Source organism: Argiope bruennichi, chromosome 8 (genome assembly GCF_947563725.1).
Source record: "Argiope bruennichi chromosome 8, qqArgBrue1.1, whole genome shotgun sequence".
Taxonomy (NCBI): Eukaryota; Metazoa; Arthropoda; class Arachnida; order Araneae; family Araneidae; genus Argiope; species Argiope bruennichi.
Window position 1 is genome coordinate 24,200,289 of NC_079158.1, and position 16,333 is coordinate 24,216,621.

General features: G+C 28.9%; 1 protein-coding gene across 1 annotated transcript in view; it reads left to right on the forward strand.

The window, feature by feature from the left end:
• The window catches only part of LOC129980596 (probable G-protein coupled receptor CG31760), a 283,993-nt gene that overhangs the window by 200,274 nt on the left and 67,386 nt on the right, over window positions 1-16,333 (forward strand). Inside the window, exons 3-4 of the mRNA XM_056090977.1 lie at window positions 1,476-1,680; window positions 5,675-6,020. Of these exons, the coding sequence (XP_055946952.1) occupies window positions 1,476-1,680; window positions 5,675-6,020 (551 nt within the window). The remainder of the gene's footprint in view (window positions 1-1,475; window positions 1,681-5,674; window positions 6,021-16,333) is intronic.

Here is a 16,333-nt window from a genome sequence, read left to right on the forward strand (position 1 = left end):
TTAATTATAGAAAGTTAAAAATAAAAATGGAATAAAAACAAAAAAACTAAAACACTAATCCAAAACTGCTATTTTAAAGTGAGATGGAACTTTAAAAGTAAAAGAAATCGCTTAATACAAACTTTTTAAATGGTGTGTACTATAAATTTCTGATTTTCAATTTTAAGTAATTATAAAATACTACTTTAGAACTTTTTCCGAGATTACTTAAATAATAAAATTGTTCTGTAATTCATTTTACTCTGAGGAAAAGGATTGGGGTCAATTCAAAGCAGTTGAATTATAGTTGGTTATGAATCTCGATCGAGGTCTCGATCTTGGGGTAGGAGGAACCCAGGTTCGAGACCTGTTCTATTAAAGATCCGTCGTGTATGCGGGCCTGATGTACGTTAAATTTCATGTCCTGGTCAAATATCCTACCATTAATGTGATGTGAAAGTTTTAAAAAAGGGATGCTACGTTATCTTGACGGGATTTAAATTTATAAGCTCTTTCCCAAATTAGTTCTAGCGTTGTTCTTAAACGGTATTTAATATAACTAACGACGCTTTTCATCTGGATTGTAGCTTTTAAAGTGCGAAAAGGAATGCAACGAAGATCATAAATCGGCACACAAAAATTATCACACAGTTGCTATAATATTATATTATTAAATATATATATGTAATAATATATATTATTTTAAAAACCCGATTCCATAATTAGAATTGTTTATATCTTTGAATTGTCAACATCCACTGATAAATTTTATATGTCACCTGCAACAAAATATTGCTGTCAAGTTTAGAGTGAGAATTCCAAGCAGTGTATGCGTAAAACGTCGTCGTAATGTAACGTCGTTTATCCGAAAATTTTAAGTTAAAGATTAATTAATTATTACTAATTCGATATAAAGTTCTTAAAGCCTTTTAAACTTTTGAAAATTGTACGATATGAAAATTGATTTTTCTTATATACACACATAGAACAAATAAACACCAGCGGAGACTTTTGTACAACAATTAATGCTTCTCATGGAAATGCATGCGTTGTCTTCCCAATTATACCATTACTGATTTAAATTCTGGGAATTTAAAATTGTAAAAGCTGGATTATCGGCGGTCAAATTTCTTATTAACATTGTTCATAGCTCAAATTTTAATAATACTATTAATAGTTCAAATTTATTAGTAACACTTTTAGAGACTATTGCCAAACGTAATACAAACATTGTTGACATCTTACTTAGAACAATATTGGTACAGTTACCATATTAAGAACAATATTGTAAGTTTAAACTTGTCACATTAATAATTATTTACACAAATGATAATTTCTAGTAATTTTGATATTAATGCTACATTACATTATTACATTAACATATTAATGATAATTTTAGCATTAGTAGCACTAATGATAACTGTCGTATTATTAATGTTAAAATTGGTAGCACTAATGTTCATTTTTGACTTCTTTTTTATTTCTTTTGTTTCTAGGCTACTGAGGATATGGAAGAAATGTCGCTAGACAAGTTATTGGATACTATAGAAATTGTAGGTAGCTTCAGTGGTGCTGAATGTGCCAACAACCCTCATCAGGAAATTGTGGTCAGTCTGCCCATCCACCTGTTCGATTCACTCGTTCAGAAAATAGACCTCGTCTCGAGGGTGTTGGAAGGCTACTCATCTCACCACGACGAAAGTAAGTTCGCTGTCTGATCTTGAAAAGTCTGTGTTGTGAAAAATTTGTCAAATTATCTATCTACGGATTTATGTACATTTTTTTTATGTATTACATACTTTTCGTTGAATAAAAATTTATTTTGGAAAACAGGAAAAAATAAATAATATGATATTTAAAAACTTTAAATATTTGACATTTATTTCATTTTTTTCGATTTGATATTTATGCTAATTAAGTAAGATTTGTTGAATATTCTGTGCATTTGCTGTGAACCTATTTTTTGTTGCATGGATTTCTTCAAAAATAAGAAAAATAATCTATTATGTTTATACTCCATTATAAAAACGAAAATCATAAAATAAAATACAAAAACGAGATTAGAAGAAAATATTGAAAAAACATCTCGGAACTTGCACATCAGGAGAGAAAAATATCCCATTAATATTAAAAAAGATCTTTTTTTCAGTAAGGACAAACTACGCGTCTGAAAATTTCAATAAAGAATTATATAAACCCAAATTTAATATATAAAATTTGTATACTTATTATATGAAATAAATTCGAATGATTATCGTATCTAAAATTAAACTTTTTCTAATAAATTCAAACAAATAAAGCACTTTAACTTCTGATTGCATGGATTTCGAAGTGCTCTCAGGAATTTAATAACCATAACTTCAACTATTTTAAACTGCGCAAACATTTCTAGAAATTTAGTTCCAATTTCACTTTTGAAAGGGATATTCTCCTTTCCTACTGTTAAAATTTGGTGAAATCCTTTTTTTTTTTTCCTTTCTTTGAATCTATACTGGAAAATTCCGCTTCGCAATTTTTTTTTTTTTAAAAAGTATTAAAAGAGGATTAGTTCGCTAAAAGTGATATTTAAATTCGTCTTTTATTAATAAATTAATCTCTAAACCAATAAACTCCATTTTCAAAATAAAACGGTTTATGATTTTCATAACTATAATATATTTTTAAAATGACTCCATTCCAATATATTATTAAATATTATATATAAAATGATTAAAGGTATAGTTTTCATAAGTTTTATCTATATATTTTATACTGAAATCGTTTTTGTATTATGATTCTTTAGTCAATTTCTTGTGAAATGTCCATTCATTGCTTTTATTTTCCCTAATAAATGAAACCGCATGTAAATCATAAAATAATTCGTTCTAATTTAGATAATTTTGCTATTCTTTCACAAACGAGAGAGTCAAATGACCACAAAATGTCATTAGTTTTCATTAGATTCATTGTTTTGTTCGACGATGTTTTTATTTTTTCGGTTAAGTGATTAGCAAAAATCATAATTTAAGGTTAACGGAAGTCTCTGGCATCTGTCAATTTAGGGATGGTATGTTTTAAAAGAATGGATGGAAAAAGATATCTGAATGTCGGATACAAATAAGCACGTATGCATCAAATAACATTTTGTACATTTCGAGCATCCAGCTGTAAATTGCATCTAAGTATTCAACTTTTTTTTATAAAACTAAATGAAGAATGCTGTGTTGGAATAAATAATTTTGAGGAACTGGAATATTAAAATATTCTATGACATATGTTCAGAGAAAATAACTAAGGCTCTTAATGTGTACTTTGAAGTCAGTTTCACGATTGCATAAGTACAGCAAATTCAAATTCCATTTTTAACTGCACTCGTTACTTCAGGAACGCTCTTTGTTTGTATACATAATACTGAAATCAAAATATTTGCTATGTGTTCCACGTCTATCAGCAGATGTTTTCGCATTTATATTAGTTCATTTACTTCATTTATATTCAATAAATGTGTATATATTAGTTCATTTCTAATCTCATCTAATCAAATATACAAATCAAACGCCCAGCATAAAAATGAATGAACATTCTTATTTAATTTCATCAAGTGCATCTATCAAAATCCCTAAAAGCTAGGCTCTTTTTCATTGATCAAAACAACCTAAGAGTCGTAAATAATACTTAAGGTTCTGACTCAGCATCAATTATTTAAAGTTGTTTTCTTGAAAGATTTTCAGGGGATATTGGCCCATAGTTGTGTTTAACTTACAACATTTAATAATTTCTTCAGTAGACATCGGAGTTCATTTCTTTCCGTGGAAGCATCTCAGTCTTCTCAATTAAGTTTTCTTATCGATTTCTTTGTTAAGCTGATAAAGAGCCTAGCTAGAGCTCAGAACTTATAATCTTCATATTACTCAACCATATCATGTCTTGATTATTTGAACACATAATTAATTTTGTGCTTTTTAAATTGTGATAATATGAAAAAGTTATAGAAATAGATAACGGTTATAAGATAACCAGTGTATAAGCCCAGAATACTTGGTGCTCTGCGCTAAATTACTGTGGTTCCCTCCCCTTACTGTGTATATTTTATATTGGTAAAATATGCTTAATCGTTTGTACATTCAGTGTGCACATCTTTAATTGTGTTTAAAATGCAGTAGAAGATGAAAAAATCGTATATGTTGAAAAATAGTAGATGTCATATTGTTGTTTTATGTAATTTAAGCTTGTTAGATCCTAGGTAATAAAATAAGCAAATTCAAAGAAGAATTTGTTGTCAATACACGTGTGGCGCCTTGTGCTTCAACACAAACTGTGCTGCCTGAAGGAAAAATGTCTATCTTATAGGCTTAAATACTTTAATTACTGGCGTTTGATTATTCAATCTCAATTGCGATGGTTATCAATTAGAATGATAAGTGATATATAGAATTATAATAATTATTTATAACTATTTTAATAATCCATGTGTCAGTTTATTTTATGCATTTAAAAAAATTCCGATTAAAATCGTATTGTTAACGCATTAATCAAGAAATTTGTGTGCGCGATTGTGGTGATAAAATTTTTGTTTTCAAATAGTTTGCAGAAAAAGAGAATTAATTAATTATTAATAAATCCCTGGAAAACATTACAGATTATTCAGAATTTCAAAAAAAAAAAAAAAAAAATTAAAAATATCAAATTTTTGTTTAAAGGCATATTATGGCTGAAATAGAAAAACGGAAAAAGAATCTTCCATATTCTTTCTTCTGATGCGCTCTAAATCAGTATTAATGAAATAATAATAAACCAATTTTATCAACGAATTATTGCTTTCTCTGGGTTTTTTCTGACTTTTGGAGGGTTTCCTGATTTCCATCCAAACGAAAAACGAATGTGAGCTAGGTTCATATATAAGTACAACCCAGATGATTTAAGGCCAATCTAAACAAAAGACACTCTTAATTCATTTCCCCCTTTAACGTGAGTACATGGACTTGGTGAAATTATACTAGACCATGCAACGAGGACTCACGATATTATAATGTGAGTCTTCATTGCAAATCTCGAGAAAACGTGATATTACAAAGTTAACCAATTTTTCTGAGTTCCATTCGATAGTTATAGGGCTGTAAAAAACGCAATCTGTTATATGTCATAAGAAATGACTAAAATGGGTATCCAGTATCTGGAGGTATGGCTGGGCACCTTGTTCTATGAGCTTATATGAGCTTATTGACCACCCTCGCTATTCTTTGGGACTGCGACTAACTCCACACCGGAAAAACTTATTGTTACGATATCCAAAGAAGGAAATATAATGCCATCTTATGGAAAACGGCGTGGAAAGAAATTGAAGACATTACGCTTTGAGACATGGAATGTTCGTACATTGTATTTTAATCAGGGATTACGTTTTTTTTTTTTTTTTTTTTTTTTTTTTTTGGCTAACTGCCTGAAAAAAGATCTGAAAACTATTAAGGTGACAAATTAGAAAACCTTAGCGAAGAACAGACTGGCATAGAATGCAATTCTGTGGAAGACCAAGACCCATTCGGGGCTGTCACGCCAGCCAAGAGGAAAAAACGTGAGTGGGAAAAGAACAAATAATCGAAACCTGAATAGACTTCCTAAAATAATACTTTCTAGCCAAATTAAGATATTTAATATTTAATGCTTCACTTCCCTTGTTGCTGAGAAGTATTATACTGAATTATTTTCCTTCTTTCAGAGATGCTTCAGACGGTCATCGAAGAGACAGTGCAGTGCGAGGAGTACACCCCTTCGGGTCGTCTGCTCTGGGTGGGCAACGGCACCCTTCGTCAACCCGACTTCTACGTGACAGTAAAGAACAATGTTGAGAAGAAGACCACTCTACTCACCAAACTGCACAACTTCGTTCTAGGAGACCGAGTGGAGTGGCGCATAACGGCCATGGACCACCCTGAAGTCACCAATAGCAGTACCAGGGCAGGCTGGACTCATCCCTACTTCCAATGCGAGACCAAAAGGTGGTTGGTTTCGTACACCAAATTAATGATTGGGGACCTAAAAGAGAAAAGCCAAATTGGTGATAGGTAAGTTGCATTTTATAATGTCTTTTAATCGTTTCACTCGTGACTATCCCCTGTAGCTTTAATTGTTTACATATTTGTGCTATCTATGTTATCTATCTTGTTGTTTACATAACTTGGTGACGAAATCTTATCTTAGATACTTAAAGATCGTGGGTTCGAAAATCGATTCAATTAAAGATCGTTCATCATTGAGAATTCGAACATTCTCGCGATGTTTAATCGAGAGTTGAGTTCTCGCGCTCATCAAGTAAATACCTCTCAAAACAAGAAATTATTTAAAAATAAAATGAAAGTGTATATCTCTTCTTGATACCATAATTATCGTTTTTTTAACATTTTGGCTACATATTTTTATTTCCGTTTGTAAGCTTCACATGACTGTTTCAAAAAGCAACAAAGCGTGATTCGATATCCTTTTTTAAATGTTTTTGGATAAACATTTGCAGAAAACACCGATTTATGGCAAGAGTGGAGCTATAATTAAATTTAATATGGAAATTTAGAAAACTCCTCAGACGGCTGTTGTATGAATAATTCTATCATTAAAAATGCTGTCAAAATATTTTTTTCCATTGTAAAAAAAATATGTTGATAAAAAGGGACTTTTATTTTTACTGCAGAATTATTATAATGTGATTTGTATCACTGGGTTATTGTTTAATTCATAATGTAGTCAATTGTTTGTTAAAATTTCACTAGTAAAAATAAGATGAAATTTTTTAAAAAATAATTTTCATAAATTATATGCAGCTATTCAAAAGACATGTTTTTTTTTAAGTCATGTAAATTATCATTATGGTAAATTACTTGGCACTCGAAATTTTGTCATCGAATTTACGAAAAAAATGTCGAATTTACGAACTCCCAACTTGAGTCTTTGCTGCTGTTTGCAGAATATTTACTATAAAAGGCATGTCTTAGAGCTACGAACTTTATGAGAAAAAAATAATTCCATATAAAATACTAAGAAATATATTTTTCTCTCAGATATTTTTATCTATAAAATGTTTCTGCGATGATAAAACAAAAATTTTTATAAAACATGACAATTTTATATCAAAATAATGGAAATAAATATGCTAATGTTGACAGTAAATTTTAAAATATTATTTTTGAACATTTAATTTGATTATAAATTCTGATTCGATAACCGATAATGATCTGAATTCATATTTTGTATTTTCAAGTAGTGAATTCTGCATCTGTTGTTATTTTTCTGAAATGGATTAATGTTTCATTCTCTATCATGTTAACATAAAATGGCAAAAATGTTTTTGTTGTATAAAAGTATCTAACAAAAATGGATTAATGCCTTTTCTTGTTTGAATTAATGGATTGACACAATAAGAATTTCCGAATTAAATACAAAATTTTGCTGCAAACAAAAACTGAATCATTTATTTTTCAAAACTTTTATTTATTTAATTTTTCAAGTTGGAAATGTATTTTTTTGTTTTGTTGACGTAATTCATCCTATTGCGACGAAGCTTTTTCTAATCTTCTAAATAATTCCAATGAGCTCTTTATTTCTATGGTGTTAGATAAATTGATTAAATTCCTTCTTTCAATTTATTTCATTTGATGATCTTCTTGAATGCCTTTTTCGTGTATTTCGTTAAGCTTCAAACTTTATTTCTAATCATCATTTTTCGTTTTCTTAACTGTATAATCTTTTTATTAAAGCGTGTTCCAAAGTAAAAAAAATAAATAAAGTGATTTTAATCAAACGAATAATTATTCTCTACAAAAGAAGTAAAAGACTTTTTTCGTTTTACCTGTTTGATTATTTATTAATTTATTTTAAAAACAATGGATTTGCTTTTCAGTGCATTTCCTTTAATAAGAGATTAGATTAATTTTCTTAAAAGGTAAAAATCTAATTTATTTCACTTTCTTTGTTAAGTCAAATGAAAATGGGATACAAAACTGTCCTTTCTTTAAAATTATAATTCTCATTTTATACATGTAGTTCGTAAATTATTCTACTAAACTTTTTTACCTAATAAAAGACTCAATTCACTATAACAAAATTTCATATAATTTTTTCAAACTTCCAAAGACATTATAAGCTAATATGCTTCATATATGGTTGGATGCATATAATGTATAAAATATTACCCATTGTCTTATTATACAAAAAAATTATATTCTGCAAACGGGAACTCTTGTCTGGAGACAAATAAAGAATAAAAATAATATCTCATACCCCCTATTTCATCTCATAATTTCATAAGGTTTAGATCATCGTACAGCATAAAAGTCTCAAAAAAAAAGAGGAAAACCCAATGTGACTCTTGTGCACAATCTCAATCAAATTAAAGTAAATTTTAATTTAATATACATTTTTTTATAAAAAAGTAAAACAAGGGAGATCAATTAATATCGTTATGATTTTGTAATATATCTTATGATTCTGTAATATATCTAATTTATTACGTTTTATAGTTCATTTTATAAATTTTCATAATATCTAGGCATTTTCAATTTACATTTTTCTTATCGGATCAATGGCTTCTTATTTAAAAGCACAAACCCAATTTTAAAACTTCCGCTTCCCTCTTACCCTAATTCTGTAATATCCCCTGGCCCAAACTTAGAGCCAATTTTTAATAATCAACTCAACTTAATAAAATTGATATGTATTTTTTCCAGATTTCGATACTTTTCCTAAAATTCAACTGGACTAGTAAACGAATACAGAATAATCCGCAAAATGATCGAAAACGTATAAAAGGGTTCCCTTTTAAACATTCTTATTTACTATTAAATTTATTACTAAATATTATTTACTAAATAATTATTTTAGAATTGCATTTTCTGCATAATGTATAATGAAATCATAATTTATGTATAAATTATATAAGTACTCATATCAAACTTCATTCCTCCGCGTCATTGAGTTTCATTCATCGAGTTCGCTTGCATGTGAATATACAGACAAATAATCAATCCCTTGACGGCACATTTAAAATCTACGAATAATTTAAATCTACGAATCTACACTTTAGGTGCTATGCTTTTGCACCAAATGTTACCCATCTAACTTTTTGTTGTTATTGGACTAATTTGCATTCGGACAGACAAACTAACTTCCTATGAATATATTTCGTTTAAAATCTGAATTACGAAACATAATTTGTAAAAAAAAAACGTTTTACAAATATATAGTGACCAATTCATGCATACCAGTGCAATTCATGCATGCATTTTCACATACCAATTAATTCATGCGTCAAACCTACTCACAGACAGAAACGGAATTCAAAAAAAAAAAAAAAATGTTTTTCGTACTACGGAGGTGGAGAAGAGGGAGGGTCGAAAATGTCTTATAATCTCGAATGTTTTTGACCATTATTTTTCTTTTTGAATATTTGGTATAAATGAGAGTAAAAATGATGAGCTGTTTTTTTTTTTTTTTTTTTTTTTTTTTTTTTACTTTTTTATGCACAGATATGCTTTCTCTTTCATATTAGCTACTCTCAAAATGCAAATAAATATTTTCAATTAATTCATGTTTAAAAATTTGGTTTAAAGTGAGTTCTTTAAAGAACGAATTTGCCTTCATATAATTCATAATTAATTATTAAAAAAAATTACCCTGAATTATAAATCTTATTAACTTACTTAATTCCTATGTTAATCACTTAACTACTTTATTTTCTTTACTATCTAATAAGATGACACTTTCCATTTTGGGAATATTTTCTTATTTTGATTCAAATGGAAATCCATTAAATCCTTGACTTATCTATATATTCGAAATAATTTTAATATTGAATTATAATCCTTATGAACGGTTTATTTTTTGCTTACAACTACCAAAATTCGTTAAATCGATGCACGCATGGCACTAGGGCAAAACAGTTAAACGGTTAATAGTTCTTTCTAATCATTTCAATTTTACCACAATTTAATCCTTTAAAGATATTTAATTAATTTCCGAAAAACAACCCAATATTTAAAAGAAGGGGGGGGGGGCACTATATAAAGATTTCCTTGAAAATTTATATATCAATAATTTATAAGGTAATAAGAATTTTAAAACATTAGTAAATTAAACTATAAAAATTAATAGATTATAATTGTATTATGCATTTATATTAAAGTGAAATGGAATTAATTTAAAAGACATATTTCTCTAATAGTTTAATTTTTTTTAATTATGCCATGCAATGAGAAATTTTGTGAAGAAAATATCTAAAAGTATTTGAATCAAAGACTTAAAAATTGAAAAGTCAATATTTAACGAATTTTGATAAAACACAATTAGTAATTCTTATTGAAATAATAATATATGAGATGCAAAAAAGCTATAATTGCAAGATAGTGTTAAATATTCTAGTTTGAAAAAAAATGGAGCTTTTTTATATTCAAGTATAAATTCTTCGTTAATTCTTTCTATTTATCATAAAAATAAATGAAAAATAATTTATGTAAAATTTTAGAAACAGTAGAAAATATTTTTTTTTCATTAAAGATAGTTATTCATTTTTTAACATGTAAGTAATAAATTCAAGAAAAATATGATTTATGAATTAAATTTCGCTGATCAATTTTCTATTTAGCAACGTTTTTTCAATAGAAGACAACAGCAACCAGACGTAAAGTTATTAATTAATTATTAAGTAAAAATATTCTGTTAGTCACTTTTCAACACTACTTTAACAGTTTTAAGAAAATCGAATGACTCATTGGTATATTTTAGAACTTAACTTGCTATAACTTTAAATGTCTAAGGCTTTTATTTTCCTCTTCTTGGATAATATAATGCTAAACTTTTTTAATCTGAAGATGGAGTACATACAAATTGTCCACTTTGATGTTAAGCCTTAGTTCATCAATATTGTTGCATAAACTCTTTTGACATATGTGCAAAGAAAAAGACAGTGTATAACAGTATAAAGAATGTATAATTAATTAAAAATAAAAAGTAATTTAGAATAAGTACATGATATCCTTGCATTTCTTTAGATTGCAATGCAATTTTAATAAAGGAAGCCACACAAGACAAATTGTAATACGATTTACAATAGGCAAAAGATTACACTATAAATGTTTTTGAAAACCCTGAGTGCTATTTTAATGAATTGTTTACTAACTGTATATAAAATGTTTTCTTTGCAACTTAAGAAAAATAAAAAAAAATTGAAAAATACTTCTTTTTTAGATCAGAATTCTTAAATATCTACACGGAGGACAAAGTTAAAATATTTAAAAATGCCAAATAAAAATGGATAAAGGAAGCATATAATAAGGCGTTTTATTAATAAATATTTAAAACATTGTTCTTTAAAAGGTTTTTACGGAGACTTATTTATAATGAAAATAATATTCCATCTACGTTGTATAAATGGTTGTTTGAGATATATGAACAAAGATTATAGATTGTTGTCTTATTTCTACAACATTTGAACTCGAACAGTTATGGTCAAAATTGTGGAAATCTTTTGGGAAAAAAAGCAATGTTTGATGGTTTATAACAGCTATTTTATTCACTAAAATTCCATAAAGTTATACAACATTTTCAAGATCAAATCAATCAAACAATTTAGCTAAAAATTCAATAATGCATTTTTAAAATGGAGATTTCTATTGAAGCAGAAGTAATAAAGAAGTAAAGAAAAACATAGAAGTAAGGATATTTGTAAAAACTCTCATTTACGGTAGTTAATATTTGTATCATCTTTAGCATCAATTACAGTCTTGCAATGTCTTCCCAACAAGTTCATCAATACTTTTTATTTCTCAATTGTCATAATATGATACCATGATCAAATGACTGTTTCATTCAATTGGGTTTTATTGCTGGCTTGCTTCTGTGTTAGCAAGTATCTTTGGATTTCTGCATAGATTTTCGATTAAGTTAAAATCTGGGTTACTCCCTAACAATTGTTTCGAAACCATATTTTACATACGTTGCAACATGACATGCAACTGAATCCTGATAAATTATAAACTCTTCATCATCATAGGCAAAATGTAGCAATTTAGGAATAAATATTTCCTTTTATATATTTTGGGCATTTATATTACTATTAATCAAAAAAAAATTTCCTATTAATTTTGTCATCATACAAACCCAAATAGTAACACTAATTGGATGTTTAATAACTATAATACACTCAGAATGGTAATCTATTCCTTTACTTAAATATCGTTAGATCACGTCACTCCAATTCACATTGCCCCATTGTTCTGCTGTCCAGCTAATTTGAGTATTTTACCAGTTTTACTCCTTCAACTTTTTTTCTTCGAATTCAAAAATGATATTTTTCAGATAATTTTTGCATTTAGACCAAATTCTTATAATCTGAGTCGAATGGTTCTCCCACTCAGCATGACATTGTTTTGTGCTATTTCACTTTACATATTCTTAAATGATTACCCTCTTTCACGTAGATACACTCTTTTAATTACTTTATCCTCACTTGGTGGTGTGCATTTTTCTCTGTCTTTACCAGTTCGTTTTACAGTGGCTGAGTACCCTTTTGTTTCTTACAAATCCCAAAATGTAAAAATACAAAAAAAATCAATTTAAGAGCAATCACAAAAAGCACGAAATGACAACTTCCTCTTATACTCCAAAACTAGTATCAACTGCTGAACTCTATTGATAACAAGATATCACATTTTTTTTCAAATCTTTTGCCCGTTTTGCTACATTCAAATGAAAAACAAAATTGTTTGATCAACTTCAGAAAGGTGTGCTTCCTTATTCTGGTTATTTAACTATAACTTTAAAAACTAAAGATAATTATGCTTACTTTAATGCATTATATTCTTGGTTAAATTTTCCTTTAAATAATATATAGCTTTAAGGTATTACAGAAATACTGTTTCTGTTATGAGCAATCATAACAGCTATTTTGATTGCCTAATAACTATTTTAACTAATAACTATTAACTATATTAACTAAATTATATTAATTATATTAACTAAATTATATTAACTATATTAACTAAATTATATTAACTATATTAACTAAATTATATTAACTATATTAACTAATAACTATTTAACTTAATATCTAATAACTATTTTAAAAGAAAAAAAACGAAAATGCGTTTAAATAAACACATTTTATTTAAAATTCCTTATCCTTATAAAAATTTTGATTCAAAATTGAAATAAAACTACATCGCTTTTTTTAAAAATAAATAAGCTAAATTTATTTCATTGAGATTCCTATATTCAAATGCATAGGAGCAAATACTGATTCAAATGGAATTCATGAAACGTTGGTTTTATTTTTTTAGATGATCCTAACTAATAATATTCAGATTAAGATGAAAAATCATACCGAAAATATTTTTCTAAAATCCATATTTTATAAATGTTTGCTTTGTAAGTATATTCGGTCCTGATTTATTAAATATAAAATAAGAAAAATAAATATTTTCTGCATTGTGCTCTGCATTTGTATGCATAAGTTTCATTTTTATTTTTTAGTGTAACTTAACAATAAGTATCTATAAACTTTCTGTTCAGAAAAAAAAAAAAAACCACTATTATGTAAAAGATTTATCTATTTTTTTTGTTGAAGGTTTTTTTTATATTTCAACATCTAAATTGAAATTTTCATATACATTAAAAACATGAATTTCTGCGAAACATGTCATAAATTAAAGAAATGAAATCTTTGTTTTTGAATGAATATTTCTTGGAAAATTAATTTGGAAAAAGATCATTTTTTGCTTTCATTAAAACTCTTAAAACTGGGTCTTTCTAATTTAATAAATGTTTTCTTGTATTATTCTATTTTTTAACTTTTTCTGAATTTCTGGGAAAATTATTTAACATGTAATTACTTCTATTTTCGAAAAAACTCCAAGAGTTCAAATTCTAATAATTCTAGGAAAATTAATTACCTTATTGATAGAAAATATATACTCAAGGATAATTAAATATATACTCAAGGAATAATAGAATAATTGAAATACAGAAAGAAAAAAGTTGAGTTTGAAATTTATTGCGAATGAAAGGTGGTATTTTGTAAAAAAAAAATTTTCAATTCTAATACTGTATAAAAAGTTGAAAATTTAATTGCGACAACCACTTCATTTCCGATTATAAAACCAAAATATGATTGAAAGGTTTTAATCTCTATATGTATTCTTCAGCATTGTTATTTGACAACGGATTCTAAAACCCTCAGCGCTTTTACGCATGCGTTAGGATGGGTTTAATTCGTCAAAATAGAGGTAAGAGGAAAGGAGGGGATGTTTACATTTAACAATAAAATAGATTGCTCTCAGACTGAATTAAAATAAACCGGTCAGAAACGACACTATATTCACATACACGTGGGAAAAAAATTGAACAAAAAAAGAGTTTCCAATAGGGCGAAAATCAAGGTCAAAGAATGACTAAGAATTCTGGAAATGCGCTCATCCTTCCGCGTCTCTCCCCTTTATGAGATAGAATCGTCGAAAAGAGGTTGTTTCAGAATACTGAAACAAACAATATGTAGGATTTTTTTTTGTCCAGATTTGAGAAAAGCGGGGCCTTTCTAAAGTATTGTCATTTTTGATGATGACATCGAATACAATGGTCTATCATTTAAAAAATACTATGATTGTTCGGTTACATTATATAAAAATTGCTTTACTCAGATTTAAGTTTCAATTATTTAAATTTGATTTCAGAGATGAAGGAACCAGTTCATGACAGTTGTAACCGAACTGTTCCAGAGATTTTTAAAACGGTAGACCGCTCCATACAGACCATCAATATCACTTGTACTGTTTTAGATATGCCAACCTTTCCACATCACTTCTTCCCCTCAGGGGCTCACCTACTATAGGTGAGTAGGGGCTCTCAAGCCTGAGATACCCAGGGATCTTTATTCCCTTCATGATTACTCTCTTCTACACCTTCTGCTAATTGCTTGATCCTTCCATCCCTGCTGCAAGCGAGGGGCTCTCCATGAGAAACTGTTGCCGCTCTGTTTGCTTCTTGCTTCTCATGGACAGCCAAAAAGCCCCATGTGTTGGCCGTGCGTGGAGACCCATTAGACGGGTGGTGCACTGTGATCCCCGGTGTACCAATCGATTGGCATCCTAACCATTTGTTTAGTCTGCTAGGGATCAAGCGAAAGAGTCATTTCTGGGGCTTGGTGTTAAGAGTGGTCAACGTTCGGGAGGTGACTCTGAGCGTATAGGCCTTGGCTAGCATCAAGGCAAGTGCCTAGGCTGGGGAAGTCCAGAGCCGGTGGCTGGCTTCCCTTGTTGGGCTCCGTGGTGGGCGGTGCCGTCAGGGCCCAAATTTTGTCATTTCTTTGCATGGAATCTTTTCAAAAATTTTCTGGTGTGGGAAATTCTAATCTGGAAAGTGGCAACATAGATTGTCTTAGTAAATTCGTAATATTTTTAATTCTGTCCTTTGATAAATCGAGAAACATTTCTTCTCTTTCACCTTTTGCTATCTACAAAGGTATTACAGGCATTAGTGGGGAGCAAAAATCAATTAAAATCGGGTGATTTCTTGATTGAAACTTTGTCTTCGACGCAAACAAAATCTTTTCTTATTGCAAAAATATTACTTGACATTCCCATATCTGTAACACCCCACAAAATTCTGAATTCTGTTCGAGGTGTTATCTCTGAGCCTGAATTGTTCAACATTTCAGAATCGGATATTTTAGAAGGATTCGCTGATCAGATCGCTGCCGTATTTTTAGGAAGAAGGGTTCTGAATTACAACCAACTAATAGCATAATAACCTTCAAAAAAACTGAACTACCCAAATCAGTTAAAGCTGGTTACTTGTACTCTCATGTACGTCTTTTTATCTCCAACCCGGTTAGATGTTATAAATGTCAACGGTTTGGACATTCAAAAGCTGCCTGTCGCGGAAATTTTGTGTGCTCTAGATGTGCATCAGTTGGGCATTCTTCTACTGACTGTCATTCAGGGCCGCAGTGTGCGAATTGTGCGCAGCCGCATGAATCAAGCTCAAATGTTTGTCCTACATGGCAACAAGAAAAGCAAATTCAGAAGCTGAAATCATTAAAAAATATTTCGTATGCAGAAGCAAAAAAAAAAAAAAAAAAACTGTGTCTTCCACCATCTGTTGCAACATTTGCAACCATAGTGCAGCAAAGAAAATCCTTTAATACAGCTGAAAAATTTGTACAAACAGATTTAACTTTTACCAGCTTGTTCGGTGCATCTAAAATCTCTGTTTCAACTCTTACTGATGACAAAATTTGTAATGTCACACGGCCTCCAAAAAAGAAAAAAAGCGAAGCAATATAACAGCATTGATTCTAATGAAAATGTTTTTAGAGATTCAAACACATTTGTTCAAGATA